This window comes from Bubalus kerabau, chromosome 14, assembly GCF_029407905.1.
Source record: "Bubalus kerabau isolate K-KA32 ecotype Philippines breed swamp buffalo chromosome 14, PCC_UOA_SB_1v2, whole genome shotgun sequence".
NCBI lineage: Eukaryota > Metazoa > Chordata > Mammalia > Artiodactyla > Bovidae > Bubalus > Bubalus kerabau.
The window spans coordinates 33,447,767-33,470,692 of NC_073637.1; the positions used below are offsets into that span (position 1 = coordinate 33,447,767).

Here is a 22,926-nt window from a genome sequence, read left to right on the forward strand (position 1 = left end):
TAATTGTTTAGGGAAAAACTCCAAAGACCCTGGCCTTCAGTTTTTTATTTTTCTTCTACTCCCACTCCATCACTGCAGCATTTAAAAAATATACATGGGAACTACAGAGTGAGAAAGATTATAATTTCGGTGAATACTAATTCGGTGGCTCTATGACCACAGAAGAAAGTATACTGATATGTTTAAGAACAAATAAAATTAGATTTTGGAAAATCTTTTTCAAAGAACTATAGGAATTTTTAGCTAATACCCCACTTGTTCATGTAGTATCCTCAAATTAAAGGACTTCTCAAACTAATTCACTAAGACCCCCACTCATGGGGGGAGGGTGTCTACTCCCAACCGTGTGCCAGGCCAGAGCAGCATGTGCCACACATGGTGCATAGGTGGAGTGTTCCTTGAGAATAAGCTGCTTTAGTATTCCATTCATTCTCTTCTGAATAAGTGTTAAAACTGAAACTCAAAATTGCCTTCTGATTCCTTATTATCCTTCTTGAAATAATGCCTTCATGTAACCATTAAAAAGCTTGATCTTTTCTCTCTCGTTAAATTCCTTCTAAGAAAATATAGGTACCCTTCCACTTAGAAAAGGTTTGTATTTCCCAAAGTCTGGTCATAAGTCAGAACAACATTTCCTGTGAAATACTCCTTGAGGACCTGAGGGCTCCCTGAGATGGTCTAGCTCATTTGCTGCAATGCTACCCCCTGGGCCTGGTACTAATACACGCGTGGTACACAGTAACACGTAATTGTTCAACGGATGTAAAATAACATTACGGTAGTTTGGTCCTAAGGCAAGTTGAGTTTGTTTGCTCTGTAAGATACCTAATGTGTAAAACTACAGTAAAGGAATTTCTGTGGAAGAAACACACTGTATGTTTCCCAGAAAACCCTGTTTGAGTTCCATGCCTGCCCCCCACGCCCCCTCCACACACACACAATGAGACAGGCTGGTTCTTCCTCCCACTCAAAGTAACTGGATGCTGAATAACCACCCATGGCTGGGCTGAGCAGACATGAACATCCTGCTTCTTGCAGGCCCCCAGAGCAAACACAGATGCACAGAGGTTCCCAAGGCTTTTCACCTATCGAAGTTCTGCTGAATATTTAAGTTGCTGGTATACGGAAAAGAATATGGAGGGCTCTAAGTTAATTATTTAACCCTAAATCTACAGAATTTTGAGGGACTCAAATGAGAATGCTTGTGAAAGTACTCTATAACTAGTGTGTTATACAAATCGCAGTGCTGCATTTTTAGATGTAATTGAAATAACTCCTTTACAAATCCTGGAGTGAGGTAAGAAAATCAAAGCCATCCCTGGACAAAGCTTACTCACATTTTCTCTCTCTTTACCACCTAGAACACTTATTTTCTCCTCTTAAGAACTAAACCCATCCATAATCTGAACACAGGATACAGTGAAAAGCAAGGTGGCATGGTCCCAGACAAGGACAGGTAAGAGACTAAGAAAGCAAGTCCGTTCGTCCCCCGCCAAAGAGATTTCTACAAATAAACACGGGCAGGGAGGGAGTGCTGAGTTTCTGTGACTTTCACTTACCACATCTTAATTGCTCTACTGAAGTGGTGGACATCTGAGAGTGGTATATATAATCAATTAGAGGGCTAGCTTGAATTTTATCAAGCTTCCTAACAGGTCCACTAACAAAAACTCCTCAGGGCCTAAATGTGAAATGAATGTCAAATGTGCTTGTGATGACTAAATTCTGTGACAAGTTTCCAAGATTTGAGAATATTTTGGATTATTTTAAAGTTCCTAAGAATCTGTTGTAACAAATAACACTCTAAAAATAAAAAACTTCTTAGGCTATAAAACAACTTTAATGGCAACCCACTCCAGTGTTCTTGCCTGGAGAATCCCAGGGACGGGGGAGCCTGGTGGGCTGCCGTCTCTGGGGTTACACAGAGTCGGACACGACTGAAGCGACTTAGCAGCAGTGGCAGCAGCAGGGATGGGTGTGGTTCTGGCATAAGAGGAGGGAGGAAGGAGAGATTCATCCTTTTATTACATTCTATCACTGATTTTGTTACAAGTCTATACTACCTTTCTGATGTCCTGCTGACAGATATTAGGATACTCAAGTTGGTCATTTCAATTTGGCAGTCAAAAATTCAGAGTGAGAAAAACTACATTATGGGCTTGCTAAGAACGCTAACAAATTCATAACAAGTTCTTGTGAGTATAAAATGTGTGCACCGAGCACTTGTCTGCTTACATCACACCCACAGCAGTTTCTTTACAAATGCACTGGGCAGTCATACAGATCTTTTATTGAGAATATACTTTTGAAAGAGTTCTTTTTCAACAGGCCTATGTTACTCAAAACTAGGTTACTGGCCAGTCTTCAAAGAGAAATGGTTCTTTACCTAAAAGCCACCAGGGACATGCATTTGGAAATTCTTTTCTCATTCATCAGAAAATAAAGTTCGGGACTAACTTCAATTTCTGATTGGAAACAAAAGTATGAAAAGACAGAATGTGTAAATTAACACGGACTCTAAAATTCAAACTTGGAAATAATCAAAATTTAAGGAAAAGTAATCTATTTCCATTTTTTGTTGCTCTATTTAACATTTTAAAATTTGCCTATGTAGTAATTACTATATTTGATCAAGTTAAACTTACGTTCACATAAGAAAGGTTAATTTGATTAAAGTCAAAATAACCCTTGCAAAGTTTTAATTACAAATACTGATTGTTACCTGGTTCTTACATCTAATTTGCATCTATTGATGATACACGATAACTCGAAGAGAATTGGGAACCAGCCTCTCACCCACACTCTGTCTTCAGGTGCCACATTCATGTCATCACTCGTGTACTCCTTGAAAGCCTTTAAAAAGAAAGGCGGGTTTATTACAGACAAGGCATTAACACCTATATATATTTCTCCAAAGCAGTTCTTAAATAAACACTTTGCAAATCAAAAATGAGCCATTTGATTAAAAAACACTTATAAAAAGATGGAGATTATAACTGCCTACAGAGCATGGAATAGAATCCAAAAGCTGCTTTCAGCTCTAACTCCATCATCAGCTTTCCATTGCAGGCATTTAGGTGGTTATAACATCACATAGCCACACCACCACACTGGGGAGGTGTGCGGATCGAATGCATGTAAGAAGTACTGAACACACCACAGGTCCATGTCAGCATGTGACACAAAATCTATGAAGCCATCTTTTCTCCTAATGACAGTTACAAAGATATGCAAGTCAAAGCTGGCTGCCAGCTTGCCAATTCAAGCTTTCACTCCAGTGCTTACAACCACACTCACCCACAGTTACCTTCAGTGCTGCCGAGCTTGACACACAAAAAAGAGTGTATCAAGGTAATGGCTGAACACACAGGCTTGGGTTCAGATCCTGTCTCCTTCACTATCCCTATGAGCAGGGGCACATTTTGAGCTTCTTTGTGCCTCAGATTCCTTATTTAATGGGGCTATAACACAATCTATCCCATAAAGCTGTTACTGAAAATTAAACAAGTTTTTACATGTGAAACACTCAGAAAAATACCCCGTCTTCAATAAATGTGACAACTCAAGATAATTTTGAAAAATGCTTCATATCCCCTAGATTCCCAAATAAACTTAGATCTCAGACTAGAAATAAATGCTAAATCACATTTTGTTTACTAAACGATGCTATACCTGAGGTCTATCAGACACGTATTTTGCACAATGGCGAATAAGTCGAATTGCTTCCATACTTGTATCTGGGAAAGCTGCATTGCACGCAAATTCAGACAAACATTTCACTGCATCCTGGAAAGAATCAATGGTCGCTGGAAAGTGTTTTTCAAACACAAGGGCTATAAGGGAGAAAAATATATCCAAATAAAGATTTTCAATTATTCCTAATTATACCCAAATATACCGAGCTCTAGATATAATGGATACTTCTTGAAGGTTAAGGGTTTTGATTCCAAAAGATATGGGTTCCAAAGTCTGTCCTGACCAGTCACCTGACTGCCACGGGTAGTGGGAACAGCGAGACAGGCCTGTGTTTTGTTTTTACTATAAACCCAGCACCTAACGGAGACTGGTACACTCAAATGGTAAAGAATCCACCTGCAATGCAGGAGACCTGAGTTCAATACCCGGGTGAGGAAGATTCCCTGGAGAAGGGCATGGCAACCCACTCCAGTATTCTTGCCTGGCAAATTCCATGGACAGAGGAGCCTGGGAGGCAAGTCTAGGGGGTTGCAAAGAGTCGGACATGACTTAACGACTAAACAACAACAAAGTGCTTATCTTTAGCACAATATTTAATTTACTAAATCTAAGCAAACAACAGATGACAGCTATGGTGATGTCATCACTCTTGATGTTGATGACAACGATGGTCATTACCATCTTCTAAGAGAGGCTTAATGAACATCTTAGGTGTTTCAAAGTCAAAGGAGGCTGTGTAGTACAGTATCAGAAACAAAGGCTATGTCTTAAGACTCTGGTTTTGTGCCTCAATCCATCACTCATTAGTTTTGTGTCTTTAGACAAATTACATAACCTCACTCGATCTGCGTTTCTGTATCTAATTTAAAAAAAAGATAATAAAGATATTTTTCTCATACAGTTATTGTGAAAATTGAAGAAAATACATGCAAAGTGCTTATAGTGCTTGCCATGCAGTAAACATTCAATAAATGTTAACTATAATATTATAATAATGGTAATACTATCACTTTTTACTCTGCTTCTATAGGCAAAACTTGGTAAAGCCCATGACAAGCCAATAATCTTACACTTGAGCTATCCTCTGAACCCACTGAAGTTGTGTTGTGCTGTGTTCTAACTTCAACAGAGCTTAGGGGATACTCACTGACAATATGTCCCGTTGTCTGGAATGCAAGCTCAACTATGCTTTCATCTTGATCCGATGCAGCAAGATGAAATACAGAGAAGATGTTCTTCCATCCGGACCGAATGTTAGCAGCTTGAGAGTTAACCATCTGCGCTATACACCGTACAACCATATCGCGAATTGTTGGAGACCTAAAATAGTAATATAATTGCTTGGATAAATCTCATCAGGTTTCCCCCCGCCCCCTTCTCTTCTGTTCCACCCCCATCACCCCACCCACTACTGTGGAAAATACACTATTTTCCTGATGTTAAGCAGTTTAACAAATGTAATACCTGTTCCGTTTCATTATATGTTCAAAAGGTCTTAAGAAATCCTTCTGGAATCTGAAATTAGCAAGCTCCCCTTTCTCTAAGAACTTCATTGACAGCTGCCTCAGGGAGTCTACTGCGAAAATAGCTACATCTTCATTAGGATTACAGCCAACCTGCAATAGCAACATAAATACAGGATGCTAATTATCAGCAGAAAAATCGGTAATTTTCCAGAAAAATATATCATTAATAGCAAAGACAGGTAAATTCAAAGATTCTCCATAGCCACACTAAGTATGCTAACAGTATTTCTCAACAAGAAGAACATATTTTAATTAAATTCTTAAAACCTAGAACAATTATTTCTAGAAGAAAAAACAAGACAAAGTGTTTTCTAATCTAATTACAAAAAAATGTAATAAAAAACTGATTAGAAAGGAAAAAGGCCTCTCAACTAGATTACGGTAAGGGAATTTTAAACAACAAAAGAAATTACAAATTAAGCAAATTGTATAATTACTCAAATACCTTATTAAAATGATCTCCAATAACTTCCCAAATTCGAGACCACTGCAATCTTATTCTTCCCATGTTGTAATATGATATTTCTACTATTTTTTGCAGACTAAACATTCTTGGATGCGTAGTAGAAAGTAATTCATCCATAGACACAGCACAGAGCCAACGGACAAAATCCACTATAATAGAAATAGATTAACATTTACTATAAAGCTTAAAGTCTTTTAGCCCAAAAGTCAGTTTTTTAACTGAATGTACATACTTACCAATGGCATTTCCATCTAGCCTTGTGGACCCTGTAAATATTCTAAAGAAAAAACAAAAATCATAATGCAAAAATTTATAGTCTCCTTCTGATCTATCAATTCAAAAACAAGTGGCCTAGTTTACCGACTACTTTTATCTGTAACTGAATGTGTACTTTGTACCAGACAGTTTAGTAACAAGTGTAGTTGGAATGTACCCCCCACCCTTGCACTGAATGATACTAGAGAATGAATACACTGCTGCAATTTTACTAGTAAATTTATCAACACTAGGATGGGTATTTCATGAGCCTCAAAATAAGACACTATAAATCTGTAAAACTAATAACTGGCATACACAAAACACACTTCTCAATTTTTCTGAGTCTTTACTAGTTTAAACATGTTCTTAAAATGAAAACTTCTACTTCATTTTTATAAATAATATACATCTGATTAAAAAACTCATGTTGAATTACAAGTGATGAATAAAACCTTACAAATAGTTTCCAACAGTTTAACTAACACGTAACTAACCCCTTTTCTTAGAGCATTCAAATGTTTAGAGTTAAGCTATGCTATCCAGCTTTGCCCTGCCTTCTTCACTGAGCTCTTTTTCTGTGTTTCAAAGTTTCATAAAAGATTTCAGCATAAACACATTAGTCCTCTTACTTTAAAGTCTGCATTTTTAGCCATGTTCCCAGTTTATAACGAAGGGTCTGATGTGGTGACATCAAGGATAAATTGATATTCCTCAATGTAAACTGTATATGATAGGATTTGGACGATAAAAAGGAAACCTCAAAAGCAGGAGCAGGTCAAACATTAAACTCAGAAACAAAGGGAATCATAGTAATAGTACAGCTACCAGCAATCACAGGGTGGGTACTACCCAAAGTGCTTTATATCTATATCTACCTATCTATCTATTTATCTATATATCCACTCATATAACAACCACAGATACCATGAAGTACGTTAGACTCCCAATCTTATCAACACAGAAACTGAGGCACAAAGATATATAATAACTGTCTAAAGATCACAAGGCTAGTACGTACTGCTTCTGCTGCTAAGTCGTTTCAGTCGTGTCCGACTCTGTGCGACCCCATAGACCGAAGCCCACCAGGCTCCCCTGTCCCTGGGATTCTCTAGGCAAGAACACTGGAGTGGGCCGCCATTTCCTTCTCCAATGCGTGAAAGGGAAAAGTGAAAGTGAAGTCACTCAGTCGTGTCCGACTCTTAGCGACCCCATGGACTGCAGCCTACCAGGCTCCACCGTCCATAGGATTTTCCAGGCAGGAGTACTGGAGTGGGGTGCCATTGCCTTCTCCTAGTACGTACTAGAGCCAGTCAAACCAGGACAGGCTGACCCCAGAGTCCACCCTCTCAACCACCCCACATTTATCTGAGCAAAACAGAATTTAAACATTTACAATACATTCTAGTTTCTTCCTACTACCACAGTCTAAATGTTTTGAGTATATCATGATTTTTCAACCTCTATGCCCTTGAAGGTCTATGCGTCCTGGCAACAGTGAATAATGAAAACAAGAAGGAAAAGCAGCTTAAAAACTGACAAGGTAATAACTCAGAATCTGAACTCCTGCTAAAGAGGTATCTTCACATTTCCTCTATTGCTCTTGTGAGTAGAACAAAACAAAAGTTCAAAAATCTGACTGAAAACACTATGGGGGGTGGGGAGGAAGAGTAACGGGGCCTCAGTGAACCTAGTGGTTAGACTGGATCCAGAAATATAAAAGAAAGGCTACAGACCTCTCACATGAACAAAAATGAGAAGTGCTAGACTCTGCATTATGAATGTCATTAGCTGCTTCTCAAACTAGAGGTGTGCTCCTGGAAGGCAGTGGCTATAAAAACCATACCACAAACAGAGTTCAACCTAAACAGTACAAGGAAAACAATAGGAAAAACAACAAAGGAAACAAAGAACCTTTTTTAAGCAAAGAGGACGCAAGTGACAAAGAGCAGGGAAGGAAAGAACAGCAGCAGAGGACTCCAGGGAAAGCCACAAGGATCCCTGTGAAGACGGCCAGAGAGAACCGCAAGCAAACAGCCAGGCTCTGCAGACAGTGTGAGCAGGGGAGCATCCATCCTGGGAAAGAGCATTTTGATTCCCACTCACTCTGGTAGCCTCTGAGGGGTCACTACATTTCTAGAAATGCTCCATTCAAGATAAGTCATATGGGAGAGCAGAGTGGTCTAGGGAGGCATTCATAGTAAAGCCTTAATATACTAAGGCAGAAAAGAGCTATGCTTCACAACATCAACTATAAAATGGATTCTACACGCCTGTGTGAAAAGCAGAGAACAGACGCATGAGAATCTTGTGTGTTAATATTAAAAGACACGCCCCTGAAAAGTAGGAAAAAAAGATTGACAGATTTACTGAATTCTTACACATTATGATAGAGATGAAACAATGCAAAAAAAAAAAAGATGAAACTTGCAGATTCTAGATCAAATCAACTTTAAGCTGTATGCAACACACAGGCAGATGAAATGACTGTGTATCTAAAGTTTTCATAGTGAAAATATCAGAGGTAACATTTATGGCTTAGACTCAATTGAAAGACGTTTATGAGAAAACAGGGAGGAGTAGTCCATATTTTCTGATAGGTGACAGAATATTCCAAAGTGTGGGACAGGTCAATAGAAAGCCAGATCTGGTGTGCTTAAAAAACAATTAAAGAAAAAACTATGGTGCTACATGACTTTTGACTTTCAGGGGTAAATCGTGCCTAGATAAAATCCACCCCCGCGAAGTTGAGTAACATTTAAGAAATAGCTGGTTTAACAACGCCTAGAAAATGTTTTCCTAGCAAATCCGAGAGGATCAGGGACTCCAGGTTAAAGTGCCTTTATACTCTTAAGTTCTAATAATACAGGATTCCAAACACAAAAGTGAAGATAATCAGAAAATTTTACCATTTTAAAGCTTTTGATGGAATCAAATTTTTTTCCATTAAAAAACAGAACCTATATATAATTAAGCAAAGAATTATTATTTTCATTTTGCATGTTTGGTTCTTATACTTATCACAACAAATTATTCAGAACAATAGGCCTAAGGTCAGGAAAATGTTTTTGCTGAACAAGTACAGGAATTTCAAGGATGATGCCTGACAATACTCTCAACCACCATCTTGACTACCAGGGCTGTCTCACTGAGTTAGCCTACGGAATCAGAATATCACAAATAAAAATTAACTCAGATACTCAGAAAGAAATTCAGAAGCGATTTAATGAGAACTGTGATACGTACCACATAAGAATAATATAAATCCTGTAACAAATCAAAGATGTAATTTTTGATGCTTTCACTATAAGGTAAAATGTAAATGCTGAGGTTGTGCATAAAAGTGTGGACCCTGAATTTATGTTGTAAAAGTATCTGGTGATGATGAGTTTGAGACAGTGACGTACTAATAGAATTTGTGCTAAGACTCCTCTGAAATTGCACAAACTCTTAAAATGGAGAGGCAGATCACCTGTTCAAATGAGTGACATGTTTCTCTGCAGCAAAGTGGCCAGCTAGATAAATCAGAACTGGCTTTGATCACATGAAGTATGCTATGGCAACAAGACTAGTAAGTGAAATTTGACTCTTGTCTGGGTCGATTCTCCTAACAGTGATGATGTGTTTTGGGGTGGCTAGAAAACCATCAGGAGGCGGTCTACCCTGGCAGCAGCAGGACACACCACAGTGCTCTGGAGCTGCACACGGGCAGACCGGCCGAGGCTGAGGGCAGCCGCGCTTCCCTCAGGCTCTGCAATGCAGGTGCCGCTGTAATCGCCACGACCAGCCTGGCCTGGCCGCGGGAAGGAGCAAGTTACCTGATTCCCCTCGTCTCCGCTTCCTCATCTGTAAATTGAGGACAGTAATAATACGTATCTTATAGGCTACTAAGAGGATTAAATGAAGTAACACATGGAAAGCACCTTTTCTGTTTAATATAATCAGTTATAAATACATCCACTTTTTAAAAAAATTCCCTTCCCAGAGAGCACTCTGAAAAGCACATGTTAAGCCTCAGAGTTATATAGTAGATATAAAATGATACACAATCTTTTTTCAACCATCACAAGAAAAAGGCAAATTAAGCCCCTCCCTCCACCCCTCCACCCCCAAAAACCAAGTGGGCACATGGACACTAAGAATTCTTTCCAAGTAAGAAGTTCCAGGGAGTACTGCCAGGGTCAGTAACAACTGAACACTCTAGTTCCATCTAAGAGCAAAAAGTTTTCATCTACAGCAAAGTAAAATAATAGATCAGCAGGAGTCTCTCAGCATCGAGGAAAGATTACAATACACACTGTATTTTTGACAGTTCCCATCAGAAGTGTTAAAATGTAAACACCAGTGTTACAAAATGTTTCAATTATTTGGGCATCCATATGGAAAATGTTCATCTTAAAAAAAAAAACAACCTAGACATTATTTTGAATACTGGGGATTTTTAAAATCTAGACTATTCTAAATATTCTAGAATATTCTATAGTAAAACCAACCATAATATATTCTTTTAGAAATATTTAGAAATAGTCTTTTAGAAAACCAGACTAGAGATGAGGAATATCTCTTAATGTATATACTATAAAATATAATTCTCCCCAGTGAGAACTGCCAGCAAACCCCTTCATTTTCCCCATAATGCAATTCCATATCATACACTCAGAAAGATAAATTATACTCTATTTTCAAATAGGAATAATAAGGGGAGTACATTTTTTATAAAGGAAATTTTTAAAAAATAAAGGAAAAGAAAAACTGTTCTTTCTCATCAAGGTTAATGCTTCCCTAATGCCCCCTAATGTCTACTTGCCATTTAAATTTTCATACTGTTTATCTCCTTCCTATGTTCTGTGACTTAAAAGCAAAATTGTAGGTACTTCATCATTTAAATCATAGCATATCACAATATAGTCTTATATTACCTCAGGAAAGATATTTTGGCAATCATTTTTTTTTTCTTTTTACTAATGAGCAACACACATCTAAATGCTACAGAATTAAAACAGCATTCATCTGAAAAGGGAATAAAACAGATACCTTACCTATCTACAGCAACAACAACACTTTGAGAACTGGTTTCTCCAATGGATTCCTGAATACTTGCTATCTGCTTCCAGTCCACATTTCCTCCAACTACCACACAGAAAAGAGAGTCATTTCAGTGTGAAAATAATTCAGTGAAAGAATGTACCTACAGTTCTAAAACACATTTCTAATAAAATTAGTTATTTTCCTAATGAAAGAAAGCTTTGGGTGAACAATTCTTTTTGGCATCAGTGACTTACTGAGTTAGGCTAAGTGGTATACAGACATGGGTAAAGACAAACTTGTTTCAAAGATCACACAAATTAGGGACACTGAAATTTTTAATCACTCAATGACATTAGGCAGAATTTCTTTCAATGTTTCAGAGAAACCCCCTCCCCCGGCCACTCACCCCTGCACCGCACAGCATACAGAACCTCCCCAACCAGGGAGAGAACCTGTGGCCCCAGGAGTGTCTTAATCACTAGGCCACCAGGGAAACCCCTCCCTCAGCACGTAAGAAACAGAACCAACCCCAGTTCCAAATGCATCAACTTAGGAGGATTCCCAATTCCATACAATTAGATCTCTCCTGTAATGTAGTCTTCAGTCCCCTGTTTACAAATGTTCACTGAAAATTCAACTGGTATGCCGCTACAGTATCCTCTTATTCAAAAGAATCACTTGGTTTTTTCCCCCAACACTGGTTCCATGTGTTTGTAGACAGCAAAACAATTCCCCCAGTTCTCAGGCTCTTAATATCTTTCCCTTCCATTATCACTAAATCTTTCTTCTGGCATGTTTTTCATTTGATTCATTCATTTTCATTCCTACTTAGTTCAGACCATTATCATTTCAGGACAGGATTACTCTAACAGTTTACTGCCTTCCTTTTTGCTGATTCCCAGCACCCCCCCCACCCCTTAATCTCCTTTCTTCTCCTGGAGATTAATTTTCCTAAATCACCACCTTTATTTTGCTTACTATTAGTTTCAGGATAAAGTATAAGCTTTTCAGCCTAGGACTTAAGGCAGCTCCCTCCAACATATATATGTCTCTATTCAGGTCATCATCTAAAGTTTATCTACTGAGACCCAACCTGAGCTCTCAATGAAGGATTCCCCTTCACCTTCCTCTGAATGAAGTATTTACTTAAATAAGTACTGCTCAACTCAGAATTTCTTCCATTTAGTTTCTTACTATCAATTACTTCAGGTGTGTCACTGCTGCCTTCTCGGCCAGATAAAAAGTTCCCAGGGTAGGAAGCAAATCATACCCTTTTTTTTTTCTTCCTCTACCATACTCAAAGCAGATGCTCAACAAGTACTTGTTGACTGACTAGACACTCAAATGACTTTTTGAATGCAGATGTAATAGATGGTTTTATTTAAACCAGCTGAACTCAAAATCTACTCCAGGAACTGAACAAAGGGAAAAGAATGTGACCCCTGTCCTCACGCAGTTAATGATTTACCAGGAGAGACAGACTTATTACCTACTTTCATATACTCTGATGATTATTTCATGGCTGAACTCAACTAATTATATATAACACAAGTGTGGCTAAACAGAACTAATTTTTATAGGGGAAGGGAGAATGCAGGTGTTGTTAGCTCATGGAAAGTTTTCACATGCGATGAAATATTAATTCAAGTTAGATCTGAAAGGATCATCATGCGGGAAAGAAAGAAGAAAAAGCAATTCAGGAAGAAGAAGCAGAATATATGAAGTAATGGAAGCAGGCATGTGAAGTTCATGTTCCAACACACTTGGATGTAGCCATTATGGAGGATGATCTGGCAGGGGACAAGGAAGGAGAGAGAGAAACAAACAGTAAGAGATGAAGCTGGACAGAGAGACCAGAAACAGAATGTCAAGAACCTTGACCGTCGTGTTTAACATTCTACTTTTGAAAACAGGGAACCATTAGGTCTTTTAAAAGACTGACAAGATCCAGTCTATTTTCTGAAAAATAATTCTGGTAATATCTGTAGAACACAGTGAAACATGAAGAGCCACGGAAGCCATGCAGACAAATTAAGGGTCTATTTCTGTAATACAAGTGAACAAGGATGAAAGCCTGAAATAAGCGACTGAGAAATGGGGTGGTAGGAGGATAGTGTCAAGCAAGATGAGGTATGTGGCATGTTACAGGAATTTAATGAAGAAAATCTGTGAGAAAAAAATGCCAGTCACTACATAACTTCGTCTGTGTATCAACTAAATGTCCTTCCCACATTTCTGTGGGTTTTCTTCAAATACCCACAGAAGGTATTTCTGTACCTTCTCTATTTAGATATAATAATTTGTAATCATTAAACCCATTTAAAGAAGATTTAAAATGCCTAACAATCCAAGAACCAATTTCATAAACATATGACATCTATCAAACATTTGTATGACAGTACAAGTAATAAGCCAATAGTTTCGGTTTTACCAAAGAAATGACTCAAAAGAACAAACATTTAGATTAACTAAGAACAAGATGTAAGATGTCATAATATTCACTCAAGATTTATATGACCAAGCAACTGAATTTTAAAACTTTAATACATATAATAGTACGCATATAATTGAAATCTAATAATTCATAAGCTATTTATTCTTAGTAACAAAAGTTTCCTATTTCCAAAAATTAAAAGTATAGTCTTGTATCACATCTGTAAGGATGTGAGATAAATATGCACTCAGCCCTATTAACTTGGTTACATCAATATTTGAGGTATAGATTCTGCTAACAAAGGAGGCTAATAGTTTATTTTTAAAAAACAAATTATATACAGATGAAACCAGCTCAATCGTCTGCACCACAACCTCTTCCAGCTTTGGTATGGACTAAAGCATCCTGAGTAGATGCCAGGACACCGCAGCACAGGGTGGACACCTGCCACACTGGGTGAGCCGGGAACCAACTACTGAGATGAGCTCAACTTAGGGGGAGCTCTGCCCAACAGGAGCTGAGTCAGCATAGAGGCCCCCTCTAGGATGCAGACTAGAACCTGAGACCTGATCCCTCAGCAGTGTGAGCAGAAGGGAGCAGGCCGTGGAGCAGAGAGAAGTGGATGACACAGAGAAAGATGAGAGATGAAGGGTGTGGTCAGTCGCTCGTGAATTGGAGGCCTGGAATTTTTATATCAATCACAGTTCCAGATTCCAAATGTGTTTAATTTAATATAAATTCCCTTTTCCTGAAGGGAGAAAGCAGGTCAGGTCACCTCTTTGCAACCTAAGCAGCAGAGCAGCACAATGGTGAAATTAATTTTAACTCATTTTCAAGTATTCCAGTAAACATGATCAGCAAGGATGATTTCTCTTGTTTTACTAACACTGATAGAGTTCTAATGTCTGAGTCAGGCTTGCAGGTTACATAAGTCACCAGCCATGCGGGTGCTCAAGCAGTTGTAAATCCTGCAGCTGTCTATACCTGCACCTTCCAGAACCACAGAACACCACTGGTATTTTACAAGTGAGGTGCAGATTGCACTGCTGAATTACCACTGCAAACTCACTCAACCTGAAGCCACAACATGGTCCTTGTCTTTACTCCCCTCCCTGTGGGTTGTTTTTCAAGCCTGAAATTCTTCTGAATTTCCTAAAACTTTTTATTGCCAGCAACAACGAAGAAATCACTAAATGATAAAAGGAGAAAGTCCAGAAGTACAATGTTAAATATAGCACAAAGCCTTAAAAGGTAAATATAAGTATTCTTAGACCTCATGTTTTTTTTTTTAGGTTGTATCTCTAGATTTCTCTGTTGGAAGTGAGGTAGGGAGGCCAGATAAAGAATAATCCAGAAACATGCGAGAGTTGGATCATAAAGAAGGCTGAGGGCTGAAGAACTGATGCTTTCGAACTGTGGTATTGGAGAAAACTCTTGAGAGTCCCTTGGACAGCAAGGTGATCAAACCAGTCAATCCTAAAGGAAATCAACCCTGAATATTCATTGGAAGGACTGACGCTAAAGCTGAAGCTCCAATACTTTGGCCACCTGATGCAAAGAGCTAACTCACTGGAAAACACTCTGATGCTGGGAAAATTGAGGGCAGGAGGGGAAGGGGCCAACAGAGGATGAGATGGTTGGATGGCATCACAGACTCAATGGACATGAGTTTCAGCAAACTCCAGGAGATAGTGGAGGACAGGGAAGCCTGGCGTGTTGCAGTCCATGGGGTCACAAAGAGTGAGACATGACTTAGTGACTGAACAAAAACAACAATCCAGAAACAGTATAGCAGCACTAAGTCCACTTATATGTTAATATATTGTAATCCTGACAACTCTGTAAGTAGATACTACTGTTAGTTTGGAAAAGAGGAACCTGAAGCTCAGAGAATTAAAGTAACTTGCACATCTTGCACAAGTGCAGAAGAAGCACAAGTGAAGAAGAAACATGGAAGAATTCAAACCCAGAAGTACATATTTAATGTCAAAGACAGTCTAAACTTTGTTTCTTCGCCGGTAGAACGTTTTCCACTTATGACTAGAAATGTATGATTTTGGTTCTTCTTCATCTGCTTTTGACAGTACCTTCCTTTTTTCCTGCTGGGTTAAACCTGGCTGCTCCTGGCTGCACTGAACTCAAGGGGAGCCATGGGACAGTTTCCACACTGGCCTAAGACTTGGGTTATGTCTGCATAGTGCCGTTAAAAAAAAATGTGCATATGAATGCTTTCTCCAGGTGCCCCCAACTATTTATCATCTTAAACAAGCCTTCACTCATTTAACTTATCTGCTTAGTCTTAAAAGCAGGTAATTCTTTAAAACATTTTTTCAGATTATTTTCCATTATAGATTATTATAAATATTGGATATAGTTCCCTGTATTATACAGTAAATCCTTGTTACTTATCTCTTTTCTGTATAGTAGTTTGTATCTGTTAATTGCATACTCCTAATTTATCCCTTCCTCTCTCCCTATTCCTTTCAGTGACCATAAATTTACTTTCTATGCTTGTGAGTCCGTTTCTGTTTTGTATACAGAGTCACTTGTATTATTTTTTAGATTCCACATGTAAGTGATATCATATAATATTTGTCTTTCTTTGTCTGATTTAGTTCACAAGTATAATATTCTCTCAGTCCATTCAGGTTGCTGTAAATGGCAGCATTTCATTCTTTTTTTTTTTAATGTAAAAGGAGGTACTTTTAAACTGCACCTTTCTCCCACCCTCAACTATGTGGTTAAGACTAAGGGTCATTTAATATTGCAAACTGGACCAGGCAAAAAAGACTTACAATGTTATCTTGCTTCACCCTTATAAGGTTAGCCAAAGGGCATTTTAATCCTAGCCCTCTAATTATATTTCATTCATACAACAAAGTTACTTATATTGAGCAAGTTACAAACAACTGTGATACTTCACAAAAATAATTCAAAAAATTCTCACCTAGCCCTAGCCCCACAAATTCATCAGGAGCCTGATCTTTTGCTCCAGTAAGTGATCCTTCTCTGCCTCGTACTGTTCCAGAAATGTACCGAGGCTTCACTCCAGTTCCTATAAGTTGAGCAAGCTCCAGCTGACTGATGCACTTCAGAATCTTAATTACAAGAAGAAAAACAAATTAAATTCTGTGTTAAAAATCTTCATAAAAATGTTTAAATGTACAAAGTCACAATTTAAACACAGGCTACATTATAAATCAGCAAGTTAAATGTACTTAATCCTGAATGTACTAGATTAATTTTCTCCCCAAACACTTAAGCATGTCAGTGATATAATATTTAGCGTTAGCTCATTTTATAAACCAAATTGCAAAAGAAAAAAGAAAGTGCTTATATACCTCATGCCATGAATTTCCTAAGTAATTTCCATCTGTATGAGCCACTGTGATAAGCGTTTTGATTGTGTCAATGTTTTTCTGCTTCATTTCAGTAATCCCAGAACTCACTGTGAGTAAGGTAAATCTTGCCAGCGCCTGGACGTATGCATCTCTTTCCAGCTGTTGAAAGAGACAGAGAAAGAGAGCTCACAGGGTTGTAAGCACAATAGAGTAGGCTCCGGTTCCCTAGGATGAACCGTTTACTTAATTAAGTAAGTTTTCAACTATGTCATGAATTACATATGATACCTCAAAACTAAAGTTCTTTAAATTTTAATATGAATGAAGCCAAAAAGGATGAATTTTTAAAACTGAAAGGCAATGGTGGTGTCAAATCAAGATGGAATTTCAGCAACAATAATTCATATAGTAAGAAAGCATTCATTGAACACATGCTTCAACTGACTTGCGTGAAGTGGCAGAAACTTGATTTACAAATTTGCTCATGTTTCCCCTACAGTTAAGACTATGCTTTTTATGCTATAACATTCATAATTAACTGTGAAATGGGTTTTCAAAAAGAAAGTAGGCAAGTATTGGATAAAATTTATTATCAGACAAAGCATATAATTTACTAGAAAGGACTATCTTCATAAGAATTATGTCCTTGATACTTGAGTCTCTTAAAGATAACCTGTTCTTAGGCTTAAGTTATAAAATAGTATCTATAAATATACAAAATATGAAAAAGTACTATATGATTCAATAAATAAGAACATGCAATATAAATAAGATATTCAAATTACAATACAGGAATTCAAACTCTTGGAAATTTCCCACACAGCTAATATTCTATACAGAAAAAAACTGCAACACGAAGTTATGCTGATGAATGGGAGACACATCAACAGAGAACTACCCGGTTTTGTCACAGCTTCTTGGAAACTTAAAACATTAAGATTCATTTAAACTCCACTATAAACTTGAAATTAGTTTTTTAACAGTGTCAACACAAGAAATAATTTAAACTATAGTAATGACATAAGTAATTTATGTTTTCCAGACTGGCTACAAACGCAAAATTCTGTTACCTGAATGCTGAAAATGCATGCAATTCTGATTGCACATCTTATACCTTCCAGGCAAAGAGAGGCTACTTCAGTATCATCACAGTCTTGTAGACCCACACTGAATGCAGCCAGAAAAGGGGTCCAAGCCAGCTAGAAAAGGTAAAAATTTTAAATATATCATGAACATCAAATGATAATCAAACTTTAAGACCACATTAACATTTCTCAATGCTTTCAGACAATAAATGATTTGTGGAAATTCTGAAAAAGAGCAATAAGTTTCTAGGCATAGTTATTTGGAGAGCTTTCTTAGAAAAAGAGGAGAAACTATATAATGCTGCCTGGGCTTAAGTAAGTGGGAGAGAAACATTGTAAATTCAAGAGAAGATGGCAGATACATTTTAAGCATAGCACCTATGAGTTACTCACAATAAAAAATGGGGATAGTCTATATTCATAAATTATATTAATTTTACCCCTGACTTCAGAACTCATCTCTCTCTGCAAGCTGTGTCTCTTGCAATATTTCATGGACTAATTTTATTTCCAAAAAAATCCTTTTAACCATTTTCTACTTGTAAGACTTACGTTACTCTCTTTTCTTTAAGCCTGTTCTGTGGGTGTCATTTAGCCTTATTATTTTTTGTAGTAAAATTTTAATATTTTACATTGAGACAGCAGTGATATCTCTGGCTCCTAGCTGGACAATATTTTAAAATACAGTTAAATAAAATACATCCTCTTTACAGACTATGAAAGCCAACGAGCACTAAATTTTATCAAAACTGAATACCTTCTGAAACTGTAACGTAAAATTTAAAAAAAGAGAGGTATCCCTGACCACTGAAAGTCCTCATATCAAGACACATATATATACATATACTGGTGTGTATATACTGGCATGTATATATGTGTGTGTGTGTAACTTTGAAATGTCTGATATAAGAGTATTGGCTTCTTTTAATAAATCAAAATGAAGAACTATATATAGTCACACAGATAAAGAGTATTTATGACAACATGGTACAGAAACAATAATTGGAATTTTTAAAAGATCTAAAAAAAAAATTTCTGCATTATTAAGACAGAATTACCCACAGCTTTGTAACCTCAGGAAGTTCAGAAGTTTAGTTCTTAAACAAAGGAACACAAGTCACAGTACCTAACTTTCAGTCTTAGCCTTGTCACTTATTTCACCTCTTTTTTCCCTGAACTTCATTTCCTCCTCTTTAGTACCTGGACTGCCACTACAAAGAGATGCTGTGGGAAGCATATGATGGGCAGGACTTTAAAACACAAAGCACCACAGGAGAGTAATGCATTATGCATCCTATGCTAAGTGAAGAAACAACATATCTCTATTTGGAAACCTATGTAATATATACAAGGAGAAGTATAAGCTTCTTAAGCCTGTGACAACCCCACTGCAAATTAAAGAAGGATCTGTATTATCAAATTATACCTAAATAACATCCAGGGGACAGTGAAATTTTCTGCTTAAGTGTATAAACCGCTGTAGAAAATGATCTGGCCATATGTAAAAAGGTTCTTAATTACATCCCTTAATATCACATCACTTCTAGGACACTTTCATTTATTCCTTGACTCAACCAATGCTTAGTTACTACACACTAACTCCAAGCCAGGAACTGTCAGACTTTGAGAAAAGTCACCAGAACAGATGTACTCCCTTACCTCTCAGAGTTAAGTCTAGCACAGACATTAAGGTTTAAGATAAATAAATGTGTAGATACACATAAATACAGTGAAGGAAGAACACAGCACGTATGAAAGGAGACCTGACTTAGAGAGGCCAGGGCAGAACTCACTAAGAAAGTAACACTGAAAGTAGAAACAACTTGGGCAAAGAAGGAAAAAGCATTCTAGACAAAGGACACAGCTTGTGTGAATGCTCTGAAGAGAAAATAATTTAGGGCATTCTGGAAATAGAAAGAACGCCAGTGTGACTGCAGCACGGTAAGAGGAAATCTAAGGACGAGGCTGGAGGCAGGTGGAGCCAGGTCACACCTGGTTTCAGACCCTTGGTTGTGTTAGGGTTCACCACAGTTGCAAAATCAGTGAATGGCTTTAAGGAAAAAGGTGACAGTTCATTTGTATTTTAAACATTCTGTGCTCTGTAAACGGGTAAGAGAAGCACAAAAGCAGACATGGACACCAGACAGAACACTCCAGCATTAAGAGTGACAAAGGAAGGACACTGTCTGAAAAGGTAACGACAGTAGAAATGGCAGAGAGAGGAAAGGTTCTCAATTCCAGCTCAGAGGATGAAACAAATGACACCTAATCCAGAGAAGAGATCATAAAAGCTACTTAGGAAGAATTCCCAATAACATGGGAAAACACTCATGTGAGAAACAGCAAGTTACAAAATTCTATACACAGTAGGGTCACAACTGTTTAACAAGAGAAAAAGTAGTATGTAAATATAGTAAGAGAAATGTTCTGAGTGGCAGAATTATGACTGGCTCCTTATTCTTTTTGTTTTTTTCACCTCCACCTCCTGTCTACCAAAAACCTTTGCAAACAAAACAAAGGTATAAGATTATTCAAAACAGAACAAAAACTTGCTTTGTAATTTATTTCATAATAAGTGCTCTTAACTTCAATCTCATTTCCTATATTATGGTAAAAGAGAGGCCGGCAATACTCCACTATTTCTTCTAACATTCTCTCCCCAAATTCCCACTCTGAGCCTGTAACTCTTCATCAACTTTTAGAAATATCATGATCACACAGACCTTAAAGCAAGGGTAGAACTATAACATTTTAGAGCTGAAACATCATCTTTTACTACCCACACAAATGCAGTTAATGTCTGAAGAACTCAAGTGATAACCTCCACAGACCATCTAACTGCACTGTCTCACAAATGGACATGTACTTGACCCATTTTTCCTTCTCTAGGAAAAATTCCCACTTTCTTTGACTAGACTCCCGTCCATTTCCCTATAACCCTTATGATGCACTGCTTACTCATTCTGGAATTTGAAGAAAGGATAGAAAAAAAGCATAGGAAAATGAAGAGGAAATGGAAAATCAAATTATAGAGAAGCAGTAAGTACCATCCTTACTAGATCTATAAACATAAAAGAAAGCTCCCTTTTGTTCCCAATGCTATTTTCTGGGCCCCAGGAGCACTCAGAACCCTCACATTAGCCCTTGGGTCATAGGCACCTGAAGACAGCAAGAGGCTCAAGGTCACTTTGAGATGTCAGGGAACTCCTAAGATCTAAAGAGAACTCAGAGGAAACCAGGCCAGAGATTAATTCTCCCCAAACCTTTCTATTCTTAAGGTCACACACCTATCAATTACTAATCATGCATACCTAAATAACATGGCTTTCACTTCTGGGTCTATACTAATGAGCTGTATCACTGAACTGCCTTAACTTAAAAATATGCTGAACAGCAGTATATATAAATATATATATACTGCAACCAAAAGTCATTAATAACTCTTACCTTAAACATGGGTCTCACATGCTCCAAATGTGTTGCACTCGTGAAAGGTGCCTGAACATGGCTCACAGCCTCCATGAGCGCTTTAGCGGTCTTGGCCATCTGTTCCATCTCTAAGTTATACAGGAGTCTTCTTTGTTTTTCACTGGCTACGTCTGAAACAGCAAACACTATTAGCATTTAATATATAAAGCCTTTAAGAATGATATTTTGATGTTTCAGCATAAAATATCAACACAACCAATGAATACTAATTCAAAATGGTCCTAAGAAGCCAGATGCAAAGGCCATATAATTCCATTTAGATGAAATACCCAGAGTAGTAAATCCATAAAAAAGAAAGCAGACTGGTGCCAGCCAGAGGCTGAGGAAAGGCAGGGGATGTGGAAAAACTGCTTAATGGATATGGGGCTTTACTGGGGGTGATGGAGTATTTTGGAACTATATCAAGGTGGTGACTGCACAGCACTTGGAAGGTGCTGAGTATCAGTAACTGCTCACTTCAAAACAGCTCGTTTTGTGTTATATGAATTTTACCTCAAAAATGGGGGGAAAAAATCCTCAACTAGGCTTCAGGGATATGCAGGAAATCTATGCCAAGGGAAAAGAGCAGGCACAAATCTGTCACACTGAAAGCGCCAGGGAAACAGCCCAAACAAGGGCTAGGAGAACAGACGAGGGGCCATGGTTCACCTGTGTGACTTGCGGGGTCTCCTGAGTTAACAAGAAAACAGAGGCCTCACATGCAAGATGACTGCAGAATATGAGCACACTGCCACCCGCTTCCCACACCCAGCTCTCTCAGGGACCTCCTCACGGTGCACAGAGCAGGCCAGAGAGAGAGGGATAGGAAGATGTCATTACGTGGGTATGCAAACGAAAATGAAATCAGATAACTGGCATCTACTCAGGTGTAAAAATGAAATCCTGATCAATACACTGAACGGTTTTTCAAGTAGAAGAGAATGACGTTACCGTGTGAACTGCCGACTGGCGCTGGACTGCAGTAAGGGCCAAGGACGCCGGCTTCTGGGCCAGCCTTTGCCACTCATCAGGGTTTAGGCACAGAGATTTAACAAAGGCTTTCGTACTGCACTCAGCTCATAGCTTCTCTGATTCTAGGTGTCCTAATCTCTCTGCACTTCTGATTCCTTGTCTATAAAATGAGGGAGAACTTACTAACACTCCTCAGGCCCACTCCTCTACTCCCCGAAGAGAAGGCCATTTACACGCCACTGTCCCTTCTAACATTATCTCTGGAGCCTCTGACTCCCACCCTGTAATTCTTCATCAACTTCTAGAAACACATATCACACAGGCCTTCTGAACTCTCGCTCCTGTCAACAGCCACAGTCTATGGGGTCGCAAAGAGTCGGACACGACTTAGCAACTGAACACCAATAACCTTTCAACAGCATTTTGCTGCTGCAATCTGTTCTTTTTGATGAAGCTTGAGATTTCATTTCCAAGTGGAAGCTGTTCAGAAAGGCAGGACCTCTCCGAGCCACTACCCTAACCTCATGCCTGTAGTCCGATTTTAGCTCTACTTGAATCACCACTGTCTATACATATAGAATGTTGAGAATGGAGCCAGGCACAGGTAACTCCTGACACCGGTCAGATCTAGGAATGCCAGAGTGATATAATTTCT

General features: G+C 38.2%; 1 protein-coding gene across 4 annotated transcripts in view; it reads right to left on the minus strand.

Moving 5' to 3' along the window:
- The window catches only part of ARFGEF1 (ADP ribosylation factor guanine nucleotide exchange factor 1), a 162,239-nt gene that overhangs the window by 14,416 nt on the left and 124,897 nt on the right, over positions 1-22,926 (minus strand). For all 4 annotated transcript variants that reach the window (XM_055546164.1, XM_055546163.1, XM_055546165.1 and 1 more), the window contains 11 exons: positions 21,279-21,430; positions 17,817-17,945; positions 16,747-16,905; positions 16,353-16,503; positions 10,983-11,073; positions 5,925-5,965; positions 5,668-5,837; positions 5,161-5,312; positions 4,844-5,016; positions 3,673-3,833; positions 2,723-2,853 (listed from right to left, as the gene is read on the minus strand). In XM_055546164.1, the coding sequence (XP_055402139.1) occupies positions 2,723-2,853; positions 3,673-3,833; positions 4,844-5,016; positions 5,161-5,312; positions 5,668-5,837; positions 5,925-5,965; positions 10,983-11,073; positions 16,353-16,503; positions 16,747-16,905; positions 17,817-17,945; positions 21,279-21,430 (1,510 nt within the window). The remainder of the gene's footprint in view (positions 1-2,722; positions 2,854-3,672; positions 3,834-4,843; positions 5,017-5,160; positions 5,313-5,667; positions 5,838-5,924; positions 5,966-10,982; positions 11,074-16,352; positions 16,504-16,746; positions 16,906-17,816; positions 17,946-21,278; positions 21,431-22,926) is intronic.